General features: G+C 57.2%; 2 protein-coding genes across 4 annotated transcripts; both read left to right on the top strand.

Moving 5' to 3' along the window:
• Positions 1-7,368: 7,368 nt before the first annotated feature.
• EPS8L3 (EPS8 signaling adaptor L3) lies at positions 7,369-20,507 on the top strand. 2 transcript variants are annotated; one of them, XM_053915948.2, is made up of 19 exons: positions 7,369-7,521; positions 9,549-9,614; positions 9,773-9,837; positions 11,440-11,598; positions 11,848-11,997; positions 12,123-12,178; positions 12,539-12,678; positions 12,760-12,875; positions 13,089-13,212; positions 13,295-13,356; positions 13,595-13,669; positions 14,000-14,148; positions 16,292-16,373; positions 16,552-16,586; positions 17,078-17,171; positions 17,388-17,519; positions 17,792-17,865; positions 18,351-18,483; positions 18,744-20,507. In XM_053915948.2, exons 2-19 carry the CDS (start codon positions 9,584-9,586, stop codon positions 18,753-18,755), a joined length of 1,689 nt encoding a protein of 562 aa, XP_053771923.1. In that variant the 5' UTR covers positions 7,369-7,521; positions 9,549-9,583; the 3' UTR covers positions 18,756-20,507. The 2 variants fall into 2 exon arrangements, with proteins under 2 accessions (XP_053771923.1, XP_045059312.1); XM_045203377.3 differs by having other exon boundaries at positions 12,536-12,678.
• A 682-nt stretch (positions 20,508-21,189) lies between these two features.
• Positions 21,190-24,433, top strand: LOC112313548 (glutathione S-transferase Mu 3). Of its 2 annotated transcripts, XM_024570124.4 has the most exons (8): positions 21,190-21,340; positions 21,701-21,776; positions 22,142-22,206; positions 23,119-23,200; positions 23,292-23,392; positions 23,711-23,806; positions 23,890-24,000; positions 24,240-24,433. In XM_024570124.4, the coding sequence occupies exons 1-8, from the start codon at positions 21,290-21,292 to the stop codon at positions 24,336-24,338; spliced, it is 681 nt and encodes a 226-aa protein (XP_024425892.1). In that variant the 5' UTR covers positions 21,190-21,289; the 3' UTR covers positions 24,339-24,433. The 2 variants fall into 2 exon arrangements, with proteins under 2 accessions (XP_024425892.1, XP_053770695.1); XM_053914720.2 differs by lacking the exon at positions 22,142-22,206.
• The last annotated feature ends 2,262 nt before the right edge of the window (positions 24,434-26,695 follow it).

Here is a 26,695-nt window from a genome sequence, read left to right as displayed (position 1 = left end):
CAGGGGTCTTCCTTCTCTTTCTCTCTGGCCCAGGCCTGGACAAAATCTCTGACCCACAAGAACAGGAAAAGAAAAAGTGAGAGAGCCAATGGATAGATGGCTGTTTGAGAACTGGTTTCTCACCAGAGCTTGCAGCCTGGCCAGAGATGCTGGGACCGCAGGTGGGGTCCTCTGGGAGAGGAGGGCCTTTTGGGTCTTTGTGCGATTCCCCCCACCCCAACTCTAGTCTATGGCTGCAGGGTGTAGTCACATGGTCTTTGACCGGGGTGCCAGCCTCTGAGCTTCTTACCGGCTGTCAGTTTGCTTCCCCGACCCCGTCTTTTCTTCATTTGTCAAGAGGGGATCCTGGCCCCTTGACGGGGCATCAACCCCGGATGGGACTGCGACTCCCCTGGTGGCCTCCCTGGATGTGGTTGGTTCCCGATTCAGATTCCTAGTGATGCCAGGGCCCCCTCCACTGGGAGGGAGAGGCTGGGACACCACAGCTGGAGAGCTGACCCTGGTGGGGTAGGGGAGCCCAGGAAGGAAGGGTGCCCACCCAGGGTTGTCCCAGTATGTCACCTAACCTGGAAGCTTCAATGGCCCCATACTGGCCTTCTGAGGAAAGAACCTGGCCCGCCCCTCCCACAACCCCAGCTGTGCACAACTGTGTTGTTCTTTCTGGGCCTAGTACTCCTTCCCACTCTCAGAAGGGCCACTCTACCCCAGACCTGGGCAAGGAAATCTTGGAGAGTCAGTCCTGCCCTCTGCTGGCTTCTGCAGGAATGACAAGGTTGGGGGGGAGTTCCCTGTGTTTGGTTCCAAAGTCCCTTTGCAAGCTGATATCCCATCACTCACTCCCCAAACACCAGCCCCAGGAAAAGCCGCTGTTGTCTGTCCCTGAACACACTCGCTGGTGAGCTTGGCCCCCTCTCCTCCGCACAGGCTATCCCCTCTCCAGCGATGTCCTTTGCCTCTTCTCTCTGCTCAAGACCCACTTCTAGTCTCAGCCCTGGCTCTGACTGCCTGGCTCCAGGTATTCTCACCCTGCTGCCCCCAGCGTCCTCTGGTGCTCCACCCTGTTCCCCGTGGCCATGCCCTTCCTAGCCCATCTGCAACTAGGCCAAAATATGGTCCCATTGGAGCATGCACAAGCTCAGGGGGTCGGCACAGGGCCCTGCACAGGGCCCTGCACAGTCGGTGCCTAATCACTGCAGCATGGGGGACGTAATCAATCCTAGCACCTCAGGCTTGCGTTCCTGCCCCAGCCCCAAGGGCCTTGGGGAGGCTGGCTGGTTCCTCCCAACTAGGAGGATGGGCTCAGTTTAACATGTGAGCCCCTGATCAGCCTCCAGGCCCCTTGCCCTCCAGAGGCAGGGACAGGAAAGGCAGAAAGCCCCTGACATGCAGCTGGACATGGGAGGGATCTGGATCCAAGAGACACGACCCCCTCCTCAGAGCAGGCTCCTGGGTCAGTACCTCCTCTCCCACCACTTCTTCTGTCCTGACCTCTGGTTCCCATCCACCTTCTCTGTTCACTCACTCATTCACTCATTCACTCATTCACTCATTCACTCATTCACTCACTCACTCACTCACTCACTCACTCATTCACTCATTCACTCACTCACTCATTCACTCACTCACTCACTCACTCATTCACTCATTCACTCACTCACTCATTCACTCATTCACTCACTCACTCATTCACTCACTCATTCACTCACTCGCTCACTCACTCACTCTTTCACTCATTCACAACCACCTGCCAGATGCCCGCACCAGCTTGGCTCAGGCTGTCACACAGCAAAGAAAAGCCCTGCTCTCCAGTGTCTCCTTGTCTAGCGGGAGAGGAAGTTCAGGCCTTCGCCAGCATCTTGCATTGAGGCCTGTGACTGATGCAGGAAGGGAGTGCCGGCTCAGATCACAAGCACGGACCAGCTGAGGGGGCAGGGGCGGTCCAGGGCGCCTCTGGCCAGGGCAGATAGGAGGTGAGATGGGGGAATGGAGAGGTGTCAGCCAGGCGAGGACATGGGGCAGGCAGACACCCGAGGAGGTCTGGAGTCTCAGTGGGGAGGGATGTGAACAGGAGGGAAGGCAGAGGCAGGCAGGCTTCAAGTGCCCCAGGCAAAGCTAAGGAATTTGATTGTTTGGGTTTTTTTTTTCTTGAAGCAATGGGAGCAGCTGAGGTATCTGTAAGCAGGGCCCTGACATGTAGATCTGAACTGTAGAAAGATCTGTTGGCAGAGGTGGGGAAAGGCCACAGAAAACACCAGCTAGGAGGTTTAGGAGGATGAGGTGGAATAAGAGGTGGGTGGGAGGAGCATCTGAACCGAGGCAGTGACAGCAGAGAAGGAAAACCCTGCACGGGAGGAGAGATTTAGGGGAGAAATGGCAGACTCAGTGACTGGCTGGGGCAGTGGATGGTGGGACCACAGGCCGAGATAGGGACACAGGAGGAAGAATAGGCAGGGCCGTGGAGAGAGCAGACTCAGCTGGGAGCATGGCGAGCTTGAAGTGTTTACGGGTCACTGGCCGAAGGTGACCGAGAGCTGGACATGTAGCTGGTCAGAGGGGCAGAGAGGCCATGCCTGAGCCGTCTTCAGGGACATCAGCACCTGGGCACCTGGGCCTGCCCCCCCAACCCACTCCTCAGCAGCCCCTCTCTTCCTGGTCATGGCTGAAGCCAGAGGCAGTGCAGTCAGTGGAAAGGCATGAGCTCAAGTCCAAGCTCTTCTAGATACATGACTGTTTCCTTACCTCTCCAAGCCTCAGTTTCCCCATTCACAACACAGCCCTATTAATAACTACGTTTTAGCATGGCTACAGGAAACTGGCCTCGTTTCCTCCTCTGTAAAACACCAACCTGGACCAGGCCATCTCTGAGGTCTCTTGCATTGGGACTTCCGTCCACCCCCTTGCCCTCTGATCTCCTGCCTGCGATTTACCTGATTTCCAGTAGAGGGGGCTCGCACCTCTTCCCAGGCGACCTGGAGCCTTCTGTCTAAGTCACTGCTGTAAGAGACAGACAGGGTCGTGCTTAGTGCAGGGCCTGACCAGGGCCCGCATTCAGTAACAGCCGTGCTTGTCTCCATTCACAAATGCGGAAACTGAGGTTCCCAGGGTTCAGGCATTGGCGGTAATCTGGGCAGCTCCAGCAAAGCATGGTACTATAAATGTCCGAAGGCTGGCCTTAGAAGCGGGGGGGGGGGGGGGGGGGGGGGGGGGCCCATCGGGAGGATGTGTCGGGGATGTGGGCCTGATGCTGGCCTAAGGAAGCCGGTTCTGTCGGTCAGAGCTGGATGGCTGGTGGTTTGTGGGCACATTGTCTTAGGGAGTGTTTCCGGGGGGCAGGAGTGGAAGAATGGCGGGCCTGTCACTGGGCCCTCCAGCCTAGGGGGCCACATTCTGAGAGGACCAAAGGGCCAGGCACGCTGGGCGCCTGCCCGGGGTCACAGAGGCCATTGCTCTGCTCTGCCCAGGGCCTGACAGCTGAACACACTCTTCCTGGCATTTTCTCTGCTGCTCTGGATCCTAGGCACAGGCTGAGGGGCAGCCCCTACCAGCTGGGCCACAGCTGGCCCCTCCTGCTCTGGGGCACTGGGCGGGCCAGCCTATCCACACAGGATCTTTGGTGGCCTGGGCTCCATGCTGTGTTCGAGGAGCTCCGACTCCTCTGCCTGCTGGGGGGGGGGAGGGGGAAGGCGGGGGAGGGTGGCCAGCCACGGACTATCAGGTGGGCTCGCTCTGGGAGCCCTGCGTGGCTGTCTGCCCTGGGCTCTCCATGGCCCAATGCCCTGGGCATCCGCTCAGGGGCAGAGTTGGGGGGCCGGGGCTCCTAGTTTCAGAGCAGAGCATGGCAGCATGCCAGAGAGACGCTGCCTGTCTGTGACACAGGCTAACCCAGGGGCCTGAGGGGGGAGGGCCTTTCGGGCACAAGCAGGCCTCTCTCCCTGAAGAGCAGAGCCCTTCCCTGGCTCCCTCGCGCTCATCACAGAAGCAGACCTCTCTTTCCCACCACCGACCAAGGCCCGCTGTGGAGTTTCCCAGAGGCCCAGGCCGGCCTCCTGGGCACCTGGGTCTGCCCCTCCAACCCACTCCTCAGCAGCCTCTCTCTTCCTGGGAGGCAGGACACCAGCCCCCCCTTGTCACAACTTTGGGAAAACCATTCAGTGGCCCCACCCACTGCCAGGTGATAAGGACAAATCCCCTATCACCTGCCACACCTGCCCGACACCCACATACACACAGCTCACCCTCCAGCCAGACCCAGCTTCTCACCATACCTTTCCCCGCCCACCCAGCAGGTGTCTCTGCTCTGCCTGGCCTCCCCTCCCCACTTCATCTCTTGGTTGGACTCCTACTCAAGATCTTTAAGAACCGGCCCCAGCACTCTCTCCTCCGGGAAGTCTTCCCTGATGCCCCCAGCTGAGTATGGCCCTTTGTGCCTGGGACGCCACAGCTCATAAGATCTTCTCTAGACTGTGGCTCCTCAGTCTAGAAAACTATCCTGGCTACTCAGGGACCCTGGTCTGATGGCGACAAGCCCCTCGGTGGGACTCGCGCAATAATGTAGGGATACGTGTACAAGCTGTCTGGGGGCCAAGGGTGGGCCAGAGCCCCCACCCGTCCTAGGCAGTGGGGAGGCTTCCCGAGGAAGCCGAGCTTATGCGTAGATAGGACAGCATCTCAGGTGTTTCCCTTGAGCAAGGAAGAGTTGGCCATGCCAGGCAGAGAGAACAGCAGGTGCCCAGGGACCGAGGCACTCGAAATGACTGCGCTCGAAATCTCAAGTCATTCTCTAGGCTGAGGGTGGAGTTCAAGGGGCCGGGTGTGGAGAGAGATAAGGCCGCACTCTGAGGCAGGAGCCTCAAGTTCACGGAGCTCCCATTCCATTCAGTGGAAGATCGGGGGAGCTCTTCGCAGCGTTTGAATATGATGAGTAAATGCAGATTTCTCATCATTTGGTCACGGATGCCGTTAGTCTGCCGCTGACTCATTTACCAAGGCCATGGTCTAGGGGCCAACTGACACCAAGGTGGCCCAAGTCCCAGTTACCAAAGAATGTAGTACTGAAAGCTTTCACAAGGAATTCTTTCTAAATCCTTTGAAATCTAATGCAGGGACTTCTAGGCTTCCTGGAGTTAATAAGAATGTACCCAGCAAATGAAAAGTATCTTCAAAGTTGTAGTGGATGCATATCTAATAGATGTGTGTGTCAGTGACGGGTTTTAGGCAGAGGAGCGATCAGATTTCCAGTTCAGGAAGACCCCCCTGCCTGCAGGAGGGGGAAGGACGGATAAGAACAATAAGAACAATAAGAACCAGAGTGGAGTCTGGGAGGCTGGGAGGCTGGGAGGCTGCCCCACGGTCACAGAGGGTCTGAGCCCAGGCCGGAGCAGTGGGGGTTACAGGGAGGGAGGGTGGATCTGTAGTAACTTGCCAAGGAGGTGAGACTCACAGGCTGGTGGTGGGGGATGAGGGAGGACTCAGGAATGGTCCCAGCCCCCTACTTGAATGCTTGGCTGGGTGTTGGTGCCTTTGCTCAGCTGTGAATGTGGGGAAAGAGGGTGGGTTGTTTAGAGGAAGATACTGAACTTCAGCTGATTTCTAAGGTGTCTCCCAGCGATGAGCATGGTGCCTGACAGACAGGAAGCTCTTGATATATAGCTGTGGAGTGAATGAGTGAGCGAGTGAATGAATGAGTGAGTGAATGAGTGAATGAGCGAGGGAGTGAGTGAATGGGTGAATGAGATCCCACAGCCTTGTAGCCTCACAATTCATGGAGATGCCCTCTGTCCTCACTTCCCTCCCCTCCCGCCCGAGTCCTGGCTCCTGGGGCCCGCCAGGACGACTGTGCCAAAGCAGGCACTCTGACATCCGGAGCCTTCTGTGTGCAGTAGCGTCAGTTATGGCCCCCAAGCCCCAGGCAGGGGTTAAATGAGTCTCCATCCCTCTTTCTGCCCCTCCTCCCCAGGCATGCCTTTGCTCCAGCAGAGGCCCACAGTGCCTGGCAATGAAACCCCAGGCCCAGCCCCAGCTGAGGATGCCAGGGGTGCCCCTTGAGTCACTGCGCGAAGTCTCCCTGCACACCTCTGCCAGGGCCGCACCCCTGTCCCACCTCTGCTGTGTCCACACCGACTGGACCCAGGGAGAGGCTGCGGGAAGGGCAGGGCCTGGCCCAAGCTGGGCCTGGCTGGGCACCTGGGCTGGGGCTGGGACTGGGAGGAGGCAACGAAGGGACAGGCTGTTCTGTCCTGAAAGAAGCTGAAGGACCAGGAGGCTGAGACCCATAGAACAGAACTACAGGGAGTTGGGAAGGCTGATTCCCATGAGGCCGTGGACCAGGGCTTGCCGCCTAGGCACCTGGTCCCTGGGCCCCTCAGGTGGCTTTGTGAGGGACTCTGGCAGGTGGGGAAGGCCCCTGGCCGGAACCGTTGGACTCCAGCCTTCCAGGATCTATCTCGTCAGGGGCTGGGGTGAGGGAGGTCTCCTGGGGTAGCCTGGGGGAGGCCAAAGGGTGAGAGGTGAGGATGCAGGCTGGGATCCCATCATAGCCCCTCACAGCGCTGGAGCCCTGACCCTCTGTCCACGGGACCCATGGCCACACTGGCATCTCCGTCCTCCCCTCTGCCTCCTGCCTCCCTCCTGTGGTTTCAAGTCTGATGTCCTGTCTCCTTGTTAGACTGTGAGTCCCAGAGGGCCGGCAGCCTGGCCCACCCTGGGTACCAGGGAGAGCTTTTAAATAAAATGAGGCACAGGGTCTGGGTAGGTTCATGAAGAGAGACCGAGGTAGGCCTCAGTTTCCCATCTTTGCTGAAGCCAGCCAGCCATGGCCCCTGGTCCTGGTCCCAGGGCACAGGGTATGATGGGGAGGTAAGAGAGCAGAGGAGCAAGAGTGGGGTTGGGGGGAGGGGACAGGAGAAAGGACAGAATGAGGTAGGCTGTGCCCGAAGGAACACTCAGCCCTCCAGGTAATGCCGCCGGTGGTCCCCATGCCTGGCCCCCCTCTGCTCTCACGCGACCCGTGTCCTGGTCCCAGGGCGCACACGGTCACACATCCACACGTGCAGCACAGGCCACATGGGTGCACCTCTGGCCACCTGTCCCCCGACCGCAGAGGCCAGGCTCTCCCAGGCCGCGGGTGCCCTCTCCTTCTAGAGCCTGATGCTGACCTGGGGCCACCAAAGAGGCACTGAAAGGGAGACAGAGCAGGAGCCACACCCGAAAGCCAGAGGCAAACAGAGGAAGCTGGGAAGCAGGGTCTCTGACTAACCTCAGGACACCTGCCGGGATACACAGGGCCACAAGGCCAGACTCCATCCAGTGTCAGGCAGATGGTGGCCTTTGAGGCCTCCCCACCTGCCAGAGTCCAAAGAGCACAGGTGTGGCTGCCACCTGGCCTCATCACTGTGAGGCCCGCCTGCTGGGCTGGGCCAGACCACCTCACACAGCGCCACTGCCTGAGCATTGGCAGAGGAGACACTGACCCCACCACCGGCGCCCTCGGGGGACCAGCCGCCAAGCTTCACTGGCAGCCAGGTAAGGCCTGGGCTGAGGGAGGGTAAGGGCCCAGAGGGCTGCAAGCACCCGGGGCGGGGGCAGCTCAGCGGCTCCCTGGGCCAGGGTCTCTGGCCCACTCCCAGATGCTGCCAGGAAGAGCAGCCCCAAGAAGGGGGTGGGGCGCAGCGGGGGGCTGGCATGCTGGGAAGAAGGCAAGGGAGCTGACGCTCCAAAAGGGCCTCCCAGGGGCCAGGGTGAGGTCACAGCTTCCCTACGCCAAGCCCCTAAACTTGGGGTGAGTGGGGCAAACTGGGCTGCCACAGCCCTGCAGGGGCGAGACAGGCCAAAGCCAGCCTCCTCCCCTCTCCTGTTGTTGGGACCTTAAGCAGCAGAAGCTGCAGTGGGGACCCACAGGGACCCACGGGGACTGCCCTGGTGAGGAGGCAGGTTGGGAGCAGTGCTGACCCTGGTGGAGCTTCCTTTCTCCTCTTTCTCTTCCGCATCTACAGGCAGGAAATGTTGCCATGGGGGGAAGGGAGGGGCTGGGGAAAGGGGGAGCAGGCTTCCAGCACCCCTCACCCTAGGAGAGGAAAGGGGTGCTCCTAAACAAGGAACACAGGGACCCAGAGCCTCCCCCACAATCCCTTCACTGTTCACTAGCAGCTGATTGCCCCACAGTGAGTCACCTTATTTTTCTATAAATAAGTCCCAATAAACAAGGGTGTGGGCTGCTCCCTTACACTTTGCCCAGGATACTCCAGGGTTTCTGTGTGAGGTAGGCATACCTCACAGACATACGGACACCCGCGAAACTATTCACGATGCACGGACCCCTCATTTAAACAACACATACCCTTGACCTCTGCCTGGTCCTGCCTTGCCCCCCATGACACACACACAGGCACGCCTCCACCTGTCTCAGCATCTCTGCCCTCCAGGCCCCTCTGTGCCAGGAAGGCACTGGCGAGACCACGGGGGCCCGATGAGCCCGTCCTCAGGAGCCCAGTGACAGAGGCGCACACACAGACAGCCCCAGCATGACACTGGCAGCCAGACGGGGCTGGGTCTGTTCCCTGTTAAATACTCACTGGGGACTTCAGGCCCGTTACCCTCTTTGAGCCATGGGGTCCTCATCCGGTAAATGGGATAATAACAGCACCACCCGGCAAGGGCGCTTTGAGGCTTAATCAAGCTGCCAGAGGTGAATTCTGAAGAACAGTGCTGGGCACAAGGAAGCACTTATGATGAGCGGTGGTAGTGACAATTCAATGACACAATGTTCATCGGGGCCTTGGCACCAGGCTCCCAGCGCTGACTGGGGGGTGGATGCTGTTAGGAACAGACAAGGTCCCTGGTGGCATCAGGAGGGCACTCTGGGCAGGGTGGGGTTGGGTAGTCAAGGAAGGCTTCATGGAGGAGGTGATCCTTGGGCTGGAATGTAGGGTTGAGTGAGAGGGGCTCCAGGCAGAGGGGTCAGAGTATGGAAAGACACAGATTGCGGAGACTTGGTGAGACATTCGAGGGAGTGAAGATCGCTGACACAGGCCCCATAAATGTGCACACATGCGTGCACACACCCCTCCTGAGCGGTTCCCCAGCCTAAGAGCCAACATTGACCGGCCCCCCCCACCCCGCGCCGCAGTTAGCAGAATTGAAATGGGCTCGAGCAGAGGCTTGCTTTGGCAGGAAGGCTGCGAACCCTAATGCCTTGCTGCAGAAGCTGGGTGCAGCCCCGCCCTCCAGCATCTTGCACACTCAGGCCCAGGACAGGGTCTAGTCTCAGGTCCCTGCCCACCCAGCTTCCCTGGGCCCATTGAAATGTGCTTTACTGACCAAGTAAGGAGGGGCCAGGAGCCTGCCTTGGGGTCTCTAGGGCCCAGCCACATAGGGGGTCCTCTGAGGAAGGCACAGTAGAAGCAGCTCCAGAGAGGCCACTGGGGCCAGGGCTTTGAGTCTGGTCTCAGAGGCCCCAGGCGAGGTCCTGGCCCAGGCCTTGGGCAGGGTCAGGGACAAGGTGAAGGAGCAGCAGCTCCTCTCCCCAGCTGACAGCTGTCCCTTTGGTTCAGTTTGGGTTCTAGGAAGCCATCCCGGCAGCGCCGCCATGTCCCGGCCCAGCAGCAAAGCCATTTACAGTAAGCTCTCCTTCCAGTCCGCTCTCACTTGCCCTCCCTGAGTTTCCTGGACCCCAGTCCTCTGGTGTCTCCCTGCCCGTGCCGCCCACCCCTGCCTTTACCTCTGTCTTACCCAGTTCTAACGCCCCGGCCCCCATACCGTATGCTGTCCCCCGCAGTGCACCGGAAAGAGTACTCTAACAACATCAGCTCAGAGCCCATCTGCCTGCAGCACAGGGTAGAGGTGAGTTTACGATTTCACCCAAGGTTTCCAGGGTGCCCAGCGCCCTGCGCCAGAACCGACGTCTCAGACAAGTCCCTGCCACAAAAGCCAACAGCCTGCCCCAGCCAGATCAGAGGGGCTCGGGTCCAACAAGCCTAACAGAGCATCCGCTAAGTGCCGGGGAGGTGCGGGCAGCTGGGAATCAGCAGGGCTGCAGGGCGGGAGCTTGAATGGGCAGATGTCCCGTCCCCAGGCAGGGACAAGCAGAGGACTGAGCAGTCAGGAGGCATGGGCAACCACCCCCACCACACCCACCGTTCCCCAGAGAACTGCTCTTTGCCCTGGACCTGGCTGGGCTGGCTGGGCGGAGAAAGGAATGTGTGAGGTCATCAGTCCCCACAAGGAAGGTGTCTGGGCAGGAGCTGTCGGAGGCTCTGGCCCTGCCCAGGAGGACTGTGGCGCTGCCACATCTAGTTGCCTGAAGGGCAGTGTACGCAACCAGCACAGCACAGAGTGGAAGGATGCGTGGGGAGAACAAACCCCTGGTCAGGCCAAAGAAGCGTCCCACGTAAACTGCCCCAGGGCCGCGGCAGGCTCCGGGCTGTCCCCAAGAAAGAGAAGGGAGGGACATGGGGCCATGGTCTGGAGGTTCCCCAGGGCAGCAGAGGTGGGCTCCCCCAGCCAGCTGGGCTGGGACTGGGGGTCCTCGGCTCCATGGCAGGGGTGGGGGTTGGGAAGTGGCTTCATGTAGAATGAGGGGAGGCGCGTCCAGGATGCCAGGGCATTGGCCTGTGATGTCAGGGGCCCCGAACATGCCAGCAGCCCCTCCAGGAGAGGAGCTGGGGCCCGTGCAGAGAGCAGAGCAGGAGACAGATGGCACTCCCCCAGCAAGGGCCTGCAGGGGACGGCGAGGGGGCAAGCCTGTGACTTGTGAAGGCTGCACTTGGATGGGACAGGGAGGGGTCTCATCCAGGAGGGAGAATGACAGTGAAAACCTATGAGGATCAGCTCAGCTGCATGAAGGGCCTGAGGGGAGACGGAGATGCTGCAGATCTCACTGGGCAGGAATCAGGGAGAAGGCAGGGTGGGGCCATCCTCCCCAGAGACACTGCCAGGTGCAGGATGAGCCCCTGCGGGGGTAGGTGGGGGCAGCAGCTGAGCAAAGGCATGCAGACAGGCATGCTGGGTCAGTGCGGAGGGCCAGGATGGGGGAGTGGGTTCCCAAAGGAACAGAGGGAGCCAGGAATGGAGTGTGAGGGTCCTATGTCCCACCCGCGGGGGTTCCCACTTTCTTTGTTGCATGCTTGGAGCCCACGCCTGACCCCATCCAGGGCCCTCAGCTGGCCTGGACTGTTAAAGGCCATGTCCTTTCTCCAGGGTCCTAAACCCCCTCATACAGCCCATCAGACCCGGCTTGGGGGGCCTTGTCCTAGCCAGCCTCTGGTGCTCACTCAAGCTCTAGGAGGCTGCTTTATGGGACTGCATGGGACCTTCCCCATGGGAGGCTGGGCCCATGTCTTCCTCCTCTGCTGCCTTTCCCCCACCCTGCCCACCACCCACCACCTGCTGTGAGCTCCCTCTCCAAAGCTGCTCCCAGTCCCAAGCCTCCTCCTCTTTCCACAGCACCTGATCACATGTAAGCTGGGCACTCAGGGAGTCCGGGACCCCAAAGACGCTGTGAAGAAGCTGCAGGAGGTGGATGCTCAAGGCCGGGTGTGGAGCCAGAACTTGTTCCTGCAGGTCAGAGACGGCTGGCTCCAGCTGCTGGACATCGAGACCAAGGTCAGCCCTCCTGCCATACCCTGCCATGGGTCACGGGTAACCCAGGCTGTGGGAAAGCAAGCCCCAGCACAAACCCCACACCTTCCTGCCCTGAACAGCAGCCACCCCTCCCGTGTGCAGCACACGCCTGGGCCCAGGAAGAGACTGGGTGCAGAGGCACAGGGGCTGGGGCGGGCGACCCAGGTCAGGAACTCCCAGGAACCACCCTGGCTCTCAGTGACCTCACAGCGGCTGTTCCACCTGGCCCAGGAGGAGCTGGACTCCTACTGCCTGGACAGCATCCAGGCCGTGGACGTGGCACCCAGCTCCTGCTCTTACAACAACATCCTGGCCGTCACCGTGCGGGAGCCGGGCCTGCCAGGCAGCAGCACGCTGCTCTTCCAGTGCCAGGAAGTGGGGGTGAGCAGCCAAGGTGGGGGTGAGCGGCTGAGGTGGGGGTGAGAGGAGGTGGGTGTGGGGTCCAGCAACCATCACCCCCCGCCCAAGCACACCCCCACAGCCTTCCCAGTTACTGCTTCCCATAGGCACAGCAACTGAGGACCAGCCTGCAGAAGGCCCTGGAGGAGGAGCTGGAGGGCAGGTAGGCAGCCTCTGCCCCAGCCCACCTGCAGGGTCTCAGAGCACGGGCCTGGGTGGGCCAGACCCTAGCCCACATCCGGGGGAGCCCTGTAGCCTGTAGCCCAAGGAACCCGGGCCTGGAGCTGGGGCGGGGCCAGGCTGGAGGCAAGGGCATGAGAAAGGGGCTGGGGCTGGGGCCTGGCCCAGGGAACACTGGAGACTGTCCCTGGAGCCTGACCTGGGCCTGAGAGGGCTCAGAGGCAGGCCGATAAGGCAGGGTGGAGTCAGGAAAGGTTCCAGGTGGAGACTTGGAAAGAACTGTGGGCAGAGCCTCTGTCCCCAAAACACTGTCAAACCTGTGTCCCCACCCTGTGCTCAGCAGACCCCCATTTGGAGCCCTTCACCAAGGCCAGGACAAATGGCGGGGGACTCCTCAAGAAAGGCTACTCCCCAAGGAGCAGGCACCCCCCCTGGAGTGGGGCCCCCTTCCCGAACAGCCCCACTGGATGGCCAAAGAGCACAGTAAGTTTGGAGTGTGGGGGCCAGTGGGAAGAGAAGGTTTAGATCAAAGATCAAAGAGGCCATGGTCCCCTTCCACTGCAGACACACGGCCACCCCCAAGGCCCCTGTCACGACAGTCCAGTGGCCGGGAACCAAGTGCCCTCCCTCCACCTCCTCCAAGGCGGCCCCCATCCCCCCAGGACCCAGCCAGGGACCAGGTAACTGCACAGTGTCTGGGCTTGCCGAGCTTTCTGAGGCTGGAAGAAGGGAGGACGCCAATTCTTCCGGTTCTCCAAGGAAACCGGGGTCCCAGGATGGCCAAGCCAGGCCTTGGGCTGAGGAGGGACAGGGAGGCTCGGGCAGGGGCAGGATTGGCTGTTCCAGGGTGGGCCTAATTGTCCACTCAAGGCCAAAAGCTGTCTGTGGTCTAGGAGGTGCTGAACCACATCCTGGCAGACATCGAGCTATTTGTGGGACGGCTGAAGGAGGCCCAGGCAAACACCACTCTGAAGAAGAACAATATACTGGGGAAGAAAAAAGACAAGTATCAGGGGGGTGAGTGCTGAGGGTTAAGGGAGAGGAGTGGGGGGCATCTGGGGTAATCTGCAGCCCACTGCCTTCTCCCCTTCCCCCACAGGGCTGACACAGGCACAGTACATCGATTGCTTCCAGAAGTTCAAGTACAGCTTCAACCTCCTGGTATGTGGCCCCCACAAGTCCCCCAGCCCTTCCTCACCCCCCCCAGCAGCCCCTCCTCTCTGGGCTCATGGACACCCCGGTTGCTCCAGCTTCTCCCCCGGAACCTCCCCTCCCCACTCTGAGGACTTTGGCAGAGTGCCAGGCTCCCAACCAAGGCCCAGGACAATCACAAGCCCTGGGGTCCTGGTGAAGGTGGGGTGGGATGAAGGGTGGTGACGGCATCCCCCTGTGCCCCCAGGGCAAGCTGGCCACCCTTCTGCAGAATCCAGGTCCCGATCATTTGCTGCACCTCCTCTTCCAAACTCTGAACCTGGTGAGTTGGGGGAGGGCAGGGTGGTGCAGAGCTACAGGCAGAAGTGCAGACAAAGCAGAGGCCAGGGTGGCGGGCAGAGAGTAGAGGGAGGCTGGGGGATCTGCCCCTCGCTCCCCCAGCACAACCTCCTCAGCCCCAAGACGCCATCCCCACTGTGTACGGCACCCCCTGGCAGACCAGAGGGGCTGGGGTCCGGGCCATGGCCACTAGACCTCCAAGGGAGCCGGGAGGGAAGGAGCAGAAGTGGGCACAGGGATGCCAGGCCCCTTCCCACTCCAGCTGGGCCCTGCAGGGACCAAGGCTTCCTGACGCCTTCCGTCCTTCCTCTAGGTCCTGACCAAGTGCCCAGAGCGTGGCCTCGCAGCGCAAGTGGCCTCACCCCTCCTCACCTCCGAAGCCGTCTGCCTGATGCAGCTCTATCTCAGCCCCCCTGAAAGTAACCTCTGGAAGAGCCTGGGCGCGGCCTGGACCACCAGTCAGTGAGTGGAGACAAGGCCCGATCGAACTGGGGGTGCTTGGAGGCACAGGGGAGGGCACTAGGTGTGGCTAGCTGCCACGCACCAGAAACATCTCCGAACACGGAGTTCCCAGCTCTTTATCACACTCAGTATAAACAATTTCTTTTTGAAACCGTCTCTCACCACACCCAGCACTGATGGGAAGGCATTATCTTGGAAAAAAAAGAACAATTCTTCCCAAGAAAGGAGAGTTGGCAACCTTCTACCAGAATATTTTCTCATTTTGGCCAAGGACAAAGTGCTAACTTTGTCTCAATCCAGCCCAGCATTTAAGAATCGCTGATGTAAGAGATGCTGCAAATGTAACATCAGTAAGACGTGGCGGCCAACTGGCCGAGGAGTTAAGATGGAAAGTGAGACAGCATGTCCGTGTACCCATGAGACGGGCAGTTGGACAGCAAGGCCAAACCGATGACAGCCACGGGGAGTGGGGGACAAAACCAGCTTGGAGGTGCTAAGCTGAGGTGCCCGTGGAACATGCCACAGAGACCGGGTGGCCCGGCCCTCAGGTGGGACGGCCGACCTGGCCGTGTGGGTTTGAGAGCAGTCACTGCAGGAATGAGGGCTGGAGGCCCCTGGAGGTGAGCGCGGCAGGGGGCAGCCCTGGAACACACCTGAACAAGCAAGGCGGCTCCGTCCAGTGGGAGAAGGGAACCTTCTGCACGCGGGTGGAGGAAGGAAAAGGGGTTAAGGAGGCAAAGGGAAATTCCTGAGAGTTCAAAGAAGACACGAAGAAGCAGATGCATAAAAACCAAGAGAGAAGAGGGTTTTAGAGAGAGACGCCCACCAGGAACTAAGGCACCTGTTCCAGCATGGTGCTGGTGAGCGGTTCTTTTCAGTTCAGCCCCATCCGAAGACATAAGTTATGATTCAATGTAGTCTACCCTTTTAATTGTGATAGAATACACCTAAGATAAGACCACTTGGACGTTTTTAAGAGTGTAATTCAATGGCATTAAATACTTGGTGGTGGGCAACCATCACCACGGCCCATCTGCAGAACTATTCCATCATCCCAAACAGGAAAAAAAAAAAATTCAACAATTAACAAAACTGTGCCAACCCTCTTCTCCCCAGCGATCTTCTACTTTCTGACCCCATTTATCAGTTTCAATCCCAAATTAGGTCAGATGTGCCCTAAAATGTTTTCTAATTGCTTAAAATAACAACAACAACAAATTAGTGAACGAATGAACTGAAAGGCAAAAATACAGAAAACAGACCTAAAGAGGATGTAAAAACCCTCAAAAGAGTTGAATTTTAGGCCAATTTCATTTAGGTGACTTGACTGCAGGCAAAATCTACCCAAAGCCATAAACGGCGCGAACTGCTGTGGCCCGGAAGGGTGTGAGCCGCACAAGCCGTCGGTGTGGCAGTCAGGACTCCAGGTGAACTGGGTTCATTCGGCAGAGCAGTGGCGGGGGTGGAAGCCACGCTGCAGTGAAGGATGAAACAACAGGCGGAAAGCAAATGCAGGCAGGGCACACAGACCCACCCCCCCAAGAATCTGGGGTAAAGAGAAGGTCCTAGAAAGACAGCTTACAAGCAGAAGGTAACAGAATGGCACTGTCAAGGAAAGACCTGAGCATGTTTTTAGGGCAAAGAGAGGAACCATTTAAAAAAATTCAAAAGAGGAAGCAATTTATTTGTTCCCACTGAATAAGTATTTATTAGCGGCCGCCTATGTACCCACCGCTGCACTCAGAATAATAGGTCTCCAGAAGTTCAACATCACAGACATGTGAAGGTCACTCGCAGTACAGTGTGAGAGAAGCAACGACCCAGGGTAGCCCAAGCACAGTGACAGGGCAGGAAAGGAGATAGTCACCCTTGTCCCCTCGGCTTTAATTCCAACCTCCAGTCAGGGCAATTGGGTGCCCAGCACGTTCTCATGGAGCTGATACAGCTGCACCCCACGGGCAGAGGTGACGCCCGCACGGAGCGTCTGTTCTCACCTCACCCTTTGCTCCGTTGCGGGCCTTTCGTCTGTGTGCATGGTCTATGTCCTCTGTAACCTAGACAACCCCAAAGCTGGGCTCTATCTCCTCCTCCGTCCCACATCCCACACCGGCACAGACCGGACTCAGCTTGGTTCTCTCCCCAGGGACAACTGGACAGGCAAGGAGCCCCCACCCTACCAACCCACATTCTCTGATGGTTGGCAGATTCCAGAACCTTCCAACCAGGTAAGGGGGAGCTTACTCAAAGCCCTGGTCTCTGGCTACTTTCTGCCTTCTCCGTGCAAACCACAGTCCCACGGCCCCTGGTGCCCAGACCTAGGTGGCAGGGTCTGTGGCCTGATGCCAGCTCCCCATCTCCATGTCGGCTGGCCCCTGTCCCTGCTCACTCTGTTCTGCCCTACAGGTGCCTTCAGGATACCAGGACTCCACTTCCTTCCAGTAAGCCTGGGGCTCCAGTAAGCCTGTGGTTGTGAGGAAGGGGGGCCGGATCAGCCCACAGAACAAGTGTTCGCCACCTGTGCTCTAGTCCCTCTTCTTGTGGGGCCACCCACACGTGCCCCTGACCTCCTGGAGCTCACAGGAGAGCGCCGATGTACAAAAGCCCACAGCTGGGAGAGTCTTCAGAAACCAGCCACATTTCTGACTCAGCCACCTGCAGAAAACCCTGGCCGAAGCCCCACCTCACACTGACCAGCCATTACACTGTGGAAACCTAAAAGTCACCTCCAGACCCCAGGCGGGAGCTATCTGGGGCTCTGGGGCTGGGCGTGGGCTCAGGTTCTGAGGCCCATTCTCCAGCCATCCTGACTCTGTCTCTAGGGGAGGGGGGGCAGTGGTAGGTCAGGGAGCACCTTGTACTTGGCTCAAGAGGAGACACACAACCATGGCCCTCCGTCTAGGGACCCCAACCTTGTGCCCTTCACCCCTAGACCTGTCAAGCAAGCCCCGAGAATGCAAGTTGTACATGAGTTTGAAGCTAGGAACCCGAAGGAGCTGACAGTGGCCCAGGGAGAGGTGGTGGAGGTAAGGGGCGGGGGCTTGAGCCTAGAAAAGGAGGTGGTGGCTGGTGGGAGCTACAGGCAGCCTAGGGTGAGGGTTGGGGGGCTGGGGCTGCTGGGGTGGGTGGCCTGGAGAGGGAGAGAAAAAGTGGGGGAGGGCCGGGAGGCAGAAAGCCTTAGGGAGAAGGGAGGGGAGGCTGGCCGGACAGAGGCTCCTGTGACTGAGGGTGACTCTTGGCAGGTTCTGGACCACAGCAAGCAGTGGTGGCTGGTGAAGAATAAGACAGGAGAGAGCGGCTACATCCCCAGCAACATCCTGGAACCCCTAGAGTCTGGGGCCCCCAGGAGGAGCCAGAGCCAGTCACCCCCTTGGGTACTGCCTAGCCTAGACCATCCAGAAGCTCTAAGGCCTGAGTCGGGCGGGGGTGGGGAGATTCAACAACAGTGCAGGAGGTAGCCCCGGTTTGATTTCATCTGTATCGTCACGTGCTTACTGTGTGCCACTGTGCCCGGTCCCGGCCAGACAAGCACACCGCGGAGTGACATAAGTAACCTGACAGCAGCCCAGAGAGGGGACCCAGATGACTGGGGCTGTGGGGTGCTCTGAGCGGGGATGGCCTCTGACCCCTGTGCCCCCCATTCTAGACTCCAGTGCTTCGACTCAGCTCAAGGCCCGAGGAGGTCAGAGCCTGGCTGCAGGCAGAGAACTTCTCCACGGTGTGAGTGCCTCAGCCCACGGGGCGGGCGGTGTGTAAGGGTTCAGACAGCCACCAAGGAGACTCAGGGCCCCAGAGCACACAGCCCAACCTACCAGCACACACTGCCCCCTCCCACAGGCACTGTCCCGCCCCAGCAATGCCACGGCCGAGTTAGCAGAAGGGCTGAGTTCGAGCCCCTGTCAGCATGCTAAGTGGGCAGCGCTTGCCGTGGGGAAGGCAGCGGGAGCCAGGGGACTCAGGAAGAACCCCGGCTGCCACCCCCGCCACCACAAGATTCTCTCCCAGAACACTGCCCCCTGCCAACCCAGGAGTTCTGAAAATGGGTTAAGCCAAAATGCATATCTTCCTCCTTCACCTTCAGATACCCTATTCTCTGAATTCTCTGGTAACCCCAGCCTGCCAGCCCAAACAGCCCCTTCTCTACCCAAAGACTCAGGCCCAAGTCCTTCGGCCCCACCACTGACCACTCCTGTTTCTGTTCCCAGCACGGTGAAGACCCTGGGGTCCCTGATGGGGTCCCAACTGCTTCACCTAAGGCAGGGGGAGCTACAGATGCTGTGTCCACAGGAGGCCCCGCGGGTCCTGGCACGGCTGGAGGCTGTCAGAAGGACGCTGGGGGTGAGGGCACCCTGGGGTCCTGACTCCCAATGGAAATTGGGGGGCTCCCTGGGAGACCACGAGAGTACCGGGTGGGCGAGCCAGCAGGCCTGGCCCCAGGGTGGGACTGAGTGGGACCGGTACTGGGCACAGGCCATTCATTCCCCCAGGGGCCTGACTTCAGGCACTCAGCCATGCCTGGAGACTCCAAACTGAGTACCAGCCGAGGGCTGGAGGCCCCTTCCCTGGCCCCAGCCTCACCTCGACCCTTCTTTCCTCAGATAAGCCCTTAAGCACCAACTCAGACATCTCCAAGACCAAGGCCTTCTCTCAGCAAGATGGAGGATGCCCTGAGAATTCCTCTTTCAGGTCCCCAGTTCGCAGCCAACCCCACACCCGACTCACACAGCAAGGAGGATGGGCAAGCCCCAAGGATGGGCGAATGATGTCCCCTCTGGCTGTGTGGGGAGCTCTCTCCAGTTACCATCTATGTATTGTCTCTGTCCTAAGCCTGGAGCACGCATGGCTAGATTTGGTAGGATTCTGTTTAGTCCGTCTCTGTCCCAATGAAAGCATCTTCGTTGGCTTTGCCTCCCCTGCAGCTTCTTCTGGGCCGGACGGGGGCTGAAGGGAGGGAGACAGGAGGAGCTGGCACACATGGCATGACCCTGGGGCAGCCCTACCTCCCTCATGGGCCCAGACCGAATGTGAGTGGGAGTCCCGCTGCCACCTGGGACACAGAAGCAGGATTTGAGAATTATGGCCCAGGCTCTGCTTATCTTCTTTCTAAACAAACCCCCAGATAAGGGCTATGTTCACTGTCTTCGTCGCGCTGTGTACATGTCTCCCAGTAGGTTCCCACGCACCCAGCAGAGCCGAGGGCAGGACCCTTCCTTCACGGGAGCAGAGTGTCCGGCTGCTGACAGTAGTCGGTTTTGAGCAGCTGCACTGGCTGATGGTCCAGAGACGCACTAATAGGCTTGTCAGGTGCTCTATTTGGCAACTTCCTCTTCTGATATAACTTCTGCCCTCTCCTGTTGGGTGAGCCAACCTTGAGCTTCCTCCCCAGCTTGTCTCCAGTAGCAGAGGAGAGGAAGCACTGGACTGGGAGTACAAAGTCCGCCAACAGGCATTTTACTCTCCGGGTCCCTGTTTTCTCAAAGGGTTAGTGAAGAAGAGTTCCAGGACTGCCTGGGGGCTCTATCTGCGGCTTCTAGGACTCAGTATCCACAGCAGTCTTGAATCTCATGTCCTGGAGCCCCCTGCCCACGTAACAGAGGTTGTACTTTTTCTGATTCAGTCTACATATCAAGCTTGACATACCAGTGAATCCAGACCCCTTGGGGGTTCTTAAAATGTTTCCATAGGTATGTCTTAGCTGAACTTGTCCAGGACCTTAACATTGCCCAGGTCCCAGATTACCCTACAACTACGTCATTCCCTCAAGTTTCTGGCCTCAGAAAATCATCTCTCTTTTCCCTCACAAAACAGAAGACAGGTGAGACCCTTAGGGTCTGACTGTCAAAGGTGAATGTTAATCAGAAAAGTTGATTTTTTGGGATAGGCAGAAGAGATATTAACCCATTGTCCTCTGGGCTTCATGGAGCTAAAGGAGCCCTAGAAGCAAAGAAACCCTCCAGGACCAGAAATAAAGGTGGTTTAGCCTGGTGCTCCCCAGACCTCTCAGCAAAGACTGAAACAAGGTGAGGGACTGACTGGATGTCCAAGTTCAGTGGAACTAACACAAGCTATGCTATTAGACCTAGCTTTGAAGCGCAGGCTGCAGCCCCTGAGGACTTGAGAGCTTGGAACGGCGATCCAACCAACTTCTCCAGGCCTCCCTTACCTACTTCTGTAAAATGGGCAGAAAATCTACTTCACAAAGTTGTGAAGCTTAAATTGGAATAAATTAGCTAAGATATGTGAAATACCTAGATGATGGCCTGGCATATCATAGGTGTTCAAAAAATGTTAGTCTTCTGGGAGGGGGCAAAGGGGGAAAATTGAGACAACTGTAATAACATAAACAATAAAAAATATTTAACGTGCAAAAAAATGTTAGTCTTATACTTCAGGTTAATTGGTGGCTGGCCTTTTGCTATCTTGGGAGAAGAGATTGAGGCATTAATTTCTTGGTCCCTGTGCATTACACTTTTTCCCTTTCTTCTTTCTACTAAAATGTTCTTTTAAAAAGTCCCAACCTTGCTTCACCCATAACGATGGAGAAATATTATTTCCCACACCCCAGCGAGAGGGGAAGGGGTTTCGGGTCCTGAGTGGCCATTTGTATAGACCCCAGGGCCAGGAACCTTGCGAGTAGCTCCGGCCTCCTGCCCACACACCAACAGCATGCACACCGAGAATGGCGGTTCCTTGATGGTCACAGTCTGTGATTCCTCAGAGTCACAGTCTCGCCCACCACCCCCCGGCCCCCAGCCCCCTAGATAAATATTCATAGCATGAATCTCACTTCCCCGGAGGGAGTCGCCAGGGCCCTCACTTCTTGGGATCTGGGTTCTTCCCACCCTCGCTGGCACCACTGACGGAGTGCAGCACCCACCCACCTGGAGCGCAAAGTCCCAACCCTAAGACCCCCAGCTCGCGCCGCGCCCCTCGTGGGTCTTGCCTCGGGGTCGCCCGGCCTGATCCCCAAGGTCTACAGAAGCCACGCCTGCGCGTGGCCCAGTGGTCGTGCGTTAGGAGGCGGACCAGGACGGTGGGGGCGGAGCGAGGGCGCTCACGTTGGCCCCGCCCCCTCACGGCGGGTATAAAGCCCCGCCCGTTGACTCTCGTCTCTGGTCCCCGAAGGCACAGGAGTATCTTTACCATGTCGTCGTCTAAGTCCGCTGTGGTTCTGGGTTACTGGGATATTCGCGGGGTGAGTACCGTGTCAACCGCCGAGCCGCTGGATCAGGGAGACGGACGCAGAGGTGGCTGGGAGCTTGGGGCCAGCGCTCTCCCAGAGAAGGGGCCCTCCTCGGAGCCAGGCTCCCCTCTCCGCAACACGGCGCTGCCAGCCCCCCAGGAGTTTCCTGGCCGCTGGGGCTGACCCTGCCCCTCCCCTGGGATCCCAGGGCGCGGGAGAGGGTAGCCAGCCAGTCGCCAGGGGCCATTCCGGGAGGTGGCTTAACGACTAACTCAGCAGGGGTCTCGGCAGCCCTGGGTGGGGAACGATGGCGGGTTGGGGGTTGGGGTGGGTGGGAGCTGCGCAGGCGCTGACCGGGGTTGTCTTCCCCAGCTGGCGCATGCCATCCGCATGCTCCTGGAGTTCACCGGTACATCCTACGAGGAGAAACGGTACACGTGCGGGGGAGGTAAGGCCGCTCTGGGTGCCAGTGGGCCTCCGAGCTCAGCGAAGCTGGCCCTCCAACACTTCGTTTGTGCCCCGAAGTTGGTATCACTGCAGAGTTCAGTGGGACTAGCGTCCCAGTCACCTGGAAGATCTCTGCTATGTCCTGTGTGGGGAGAGACCCATCCCTTTATCTGGAGCTGGGATTCGCCCTCTGCAGTAGCCCAACCCCTTCCTCACACTTAACCAAATAGGCCCCAGAGATGACAGTGTTAAGCTTTGGGGGCCTGGGAGCATGAGCTCTCTGGACTAGGTTATTTCTTGAGACCTTTCCATTGTTCTCAGGGGGGATATTAAGGAGGTTCGGTCCCACTTAATTCTCTCTTACAGCTCCTGACTATGATAGAAGCCAATGGCTGGATGTGAAATTCAAGCTAGACCTGGACTTTCCTAACGTAGGTGGCTTAGCAAAAAGCGGGGGTGCGGTGAAGGGCAGGCTGCGAAGTATATCCTTGCTTCTTCCCTATCTGGTCTCGGGAGATCTAGAATAGGGGCTCTTCACCTGGATAGAGTAAGTAGAATTCAGGGGTTCTTGAACTTGAGTGGAGAAAAAAATTACATTTTCATTTCCACTAACCACTAACTGAAAGTTAACAGTCCCTTCTATAATGAATATAGGCAGTAAGTGACACTGGTTATTAGCCTGTCTGTGACTGTCAGTTGTAGAAATCAGGTATTTTTGTGTTGCATTGGATGTGTTGTAGCTATTGTAATAAATATTTATATCCATCATACTTTGCAATTGTGGTAGCTATTATATCTGCTTGTTATTTAATTCACTAATAGCCACTGATTACTGTTACAATTTCATTTCTTAATATTTTTATAAATTATGTAAACATATGTAATTTGCTTTAAGCATTTAAAAACCTTATTCTGCTCTGGCTGGTATGGCTCAGTGGATTGCCAGCCTTCAGACCAAAGGGTCGCCAGTTCGATTCCCAATCGGAGCACTTGCCTGGGTTGCAGGCCAGGTCCCCAGTTGGGGCCCTGCGAGAGGCAACCACACATTGATGCTTCTCTTCCTCTCTTTGTCCCTCCCTTCTCCGTCTAAAAAAATAATAAAATCTGAAAAATATATACAGACCTTATTCTGCAAAAGGGTGCATGGCCGGCACACACACATATCCACAGAGAGATTAAGAACCCCCGTCTAAATTCAGGTGGGGACCCAGTCACTACCTTCTACTTACTTTCTTCTTTCTCCTAACACAGCACCTTCTCTCTCCTGTTCACTTCCCTGCAAGTCTCACCTTCCCAAGGACAGAGAGTCAGGCTGATCATTTGACCTGTCCTTTTCCTTCCAGCTGCCCTACCTCTTGGACGGTAAGAACAAGATCACCCAGAGCAACGCCATCTTGCGCTATATCGCCCGCAAGCACAATATGTGTGAGTGGGGTAGGGCAGGTGAGGGGACAGGGCCGTGTGCTCACCTGGGCATGGGCATGCCGAGAGTGATTTCTTGTCGTTTGGCCTACAGGCGGCGAGACTGAAGAAGAACGGATTCGAGTGGACATCATGGAGAACCAAGTAATGGATTTCCGCCTGCAGCTGGTTCGAGTCTGCTACAACTCTGACCACGTGAGTTTCCTTAGCAGGCAGGCATCGGGAGAAAGGGGCCTGCAGGAACCCGAGGTTGATTCTCCATGCTTCTGCTGCCACCTCCCCACCAACCCGGTCTGTCAGAACAGGGCAGAACTCCTATTTTGTGGGGGCTTGTTGGTCCTGTCACTCTGGTGCCGGCTCCTCTTCCCTTCCAAACCCCTCCTTTCCGTGCTGCCACTCCGACCTGAAGGCAGTGAGAGGAGGGTGCCCGGAGAAGGGGCACGTATTGTCCATCGTGGGCCCGTGCCCTGGTTCGCCAGGAACGTGGTGGCAGCTCTTCTCTCTCTCTCCCAGGAAAAATTGAAGCCTCAGTACCTGGACCAGCTGCCTGGACAACTGAAACAGTTCTCCTTGTTCCTGGGGAAGTTCTCGTGGTTTGCAGGGGAAAAGGTGGGAGAAAGGAAAGCGAAAGGATACCTTTCTGTGCAGGTGCTCATGCGCCCCCAGACCTCACCATCTTACTGTCTCTCCAGCTCACCTTTGTGGATTTCCTCGCCTATGATGTCTTGGATCAGAACCGCATGTTTGAACCCAGGTGCCTGGACGAATTTCCCAATCTGAAGGCTTTCATGTGCCGTTTTGAGGTAATGGATGCTCCCTGCAGCTTTCTCTTACAAAACACCAGGCCCCCCTGGGCCTAAAGGAATCAGTGATTGGATGTCTCCAAACCTTTAAGTCTTGGGAAGGGCCTGGCTTCTATACCCGACAGGTGCTGTTTACAGGAGAGGGTGGGGAGGACCCACAGCCTGTGAACGCCGCTGGTTTGAAATGGGTCTGTCGGGCTGCGCTGGTCTTTCTAAGGCGTGGTGTGCTTCCCCTTCAGGCTTTGGAGAAGATTGCTGCCTACATGCAGTCTGACCGCTTCTTCAAGATGCCCATCAACAACAAGATGGCCCTGTGGGGCAACAAGAGAGTGTGCTGAGCGGGAGCCGACTCGCACTGTGTCTGTGCCCTCCTGCCTGCAGGGGGCCCGTATGCTTCCTTTTCTGCTCTTCTCAATAAATAGCACTTAGGCTGCTGGCGTGCCGCTGGATTTCTCTTGGGTGTAAAGGCTGGGGAGGGGGAGGAGGGGAGACCTGGGGAATTCCCAAGATGTGATTCAGTCCCTGTGACACTGACACCCCCACCCCCAACGGTGTTCAGTGTCTGGGGGGCCTTGCCTAAGCCTGGAGGGTGAGCCCTGGAGATAAGGGTGGGACGGCACGTGTGTTGTGCGGGCCTGCAGCCCCTGTGAAGACCCGGTGGTGAAGGTTTGGGGTAAAACAGGCTGTGGTGTAGGAGTTCAGACACCTTCTCTGTGGGAGTCTAGTGTGATGCAGACAGTGTTTCAGGCCAGGGGTTAACCAGCACGCACGGCTGGGACCACTACTTAGCGATTAAAAATGATGGAGCCCCACCTCACACCGCTCACTACTGCTAACGCACCGAGAATTTGAGGCCCAACGTTAAACACAAAGCTGGGGAGGAATTAATGACCGTGTGAGAATGTTTGTGCTCAGAGGGTGAGAAGAATGTTGGTAAGACAAGAAAGCCTGAGGAGTGTCAGATTTTTATCACCTATGATCGCGCATGGATACGATTAAATGACGAGTGAGACAAAAACAAAGGACCGGTACAAAGACTATAGAAAGCTTCCTGTGAATCGTGATGACAGTTTTTTTTTTAATTTTAATTTTTCCTTGTTATACAATTACAGTTGTGTGCCCTTTCTCCCCATCCCTCCACCCCACCCTGGCTGACCCCCCTCCCTCCCCCATCTCCATCCTCCCCCTTGATTTTGTCCATGTGTCCTTTATAGTACTTCCTGTAATCCCCTCCTCCCACTGTCCCCACCCCGCTCCCGATGACAGAGTTTTTAAAAATGGACAAAAATCTATGAACAAACAATTTATAGGAATAGAGATATTGAAGGCCCCCTAAAAAGTTAAAGAGATGTTTATAATCCAAGGAACTTAAATTATAAGAGTCCATTTTTCCAATTTTCAGATGAACAAAAATATAAAAGTTTACAAAGATTGGCAAGGTTTGGGAAAGTGACAGGCATTTCCTTCTGGGGACCTTACACATTGATAGAACTACTTTGGAGAACAGTTTGTCATGTCTTCTTAAAAATCAAGTTGTGTCCTGTGACCCAGTAATTGTAGTGTAGGAAACACGCACACCTAAGGGCACACTGAGATCACGGCGTTGTCTGTAGTAACAAAAGGGGAATTCGCACACTCGCCCATCGATACTGCGGGATACCAGGCGGCAATGAAAGTGAAATTGAACTGTGAGCTAACGTGGGAAGATCCCCAAGACACATTGTGGAATTTTTTAAATTAGGTTGCAGATTAGTATGTATAATATAAAACCTTTATGTTTTAAGAAGGGAAACCTTGAGGTAAGCATTTTCTGTGGATACATTTGTGTGCGTGAGATGCGTGGAGTTGGGTCTGACCCACCAACCAGGCTCCAAGGAGGCGGTCAAAGGAGAACTTGGGGAAAGAAAGGCTAAGGACTTGTCTAGGGAGCGGGGGGTGGGAGCGCCTTCCTGTGTTACTGTGTAACAGAAGCCTGTTCTAAGAAAAAGCAAACGGAAAGGAAGCTGTCTCCTGCGGAGGTTGAATTGGCTCCGCTCCGTATGCAGAGCAAAGTCTTTGAGTAGAGGGCCAGATTGTTGTACCCTGTGACCAGGAGCCAAGGCTCTCTCTGGGGAGGGAGGGACAAGGGCTGAGTGGGCCAGGGGACCGGGTGACGTCAGGAGGGCTGCCTCAGAAGGGTCTAGTACAGACCCAAGGCAGGAAGCAGTTCAACTCCCACCTTTTGCCACCAGCAAGAGGTGGGAGGCGGGAGTTTCCCTGTCCTGTCATCTGAGGACTACTGAGGTGAATTTCCATAGTGTGAGCCAGTGATGGGTGCCTTAAGGGAAGGCCTTATAGACTGGGGGAGGGAGCGGGGGCAGAGAGGTTGTGGATGCCTCTAAACTGCAGAGAGGATGGATGTGACCAGGAATCTGAAAGGGAATGTATTATTTACTGCTATGTAACAATATCACCGCTACTCTACCAACGTGAGCCCACACACATCATCTCACGGTCTCTGGGGGTCTGCGCACAGCGGCACAGGGTCCCCCGCTTCAGGGTCTCACCTGAAAGCTGAGGTCAGTGTGTCAGCCAGGGCTCCTGTCTCATCTCAAGGCTCAACTGGAGAGGGGTCGGCTTTCCAAGTTCACGGGATTGTAGATAGAATTCAGGTCCTCGACCTTCTGGACAGCGGGCTTCAGGTTCCTGCTGGCTG

The sequence above is a fragment of the Desmodus rotundus genome, chromosome 12, assembly GCF_022682495.2.
Source record: "Desmodus rotundus isolate HL8 chromosome 12, HLdesRot8A.1, whole genome shotgun sequence".
NCBI classification, from domain to species: domain Eukaryota; kingdom Metazoa; phylum Chordata; class Mammalia; order Chiroptera; family Phyllostomidae; genus Desmodus; species Desmodus rotundus.
Note: the sequence above shows the minus strand (reverse complement) of the source record. Positions and strands in the feature narration are given on the sequence as shown.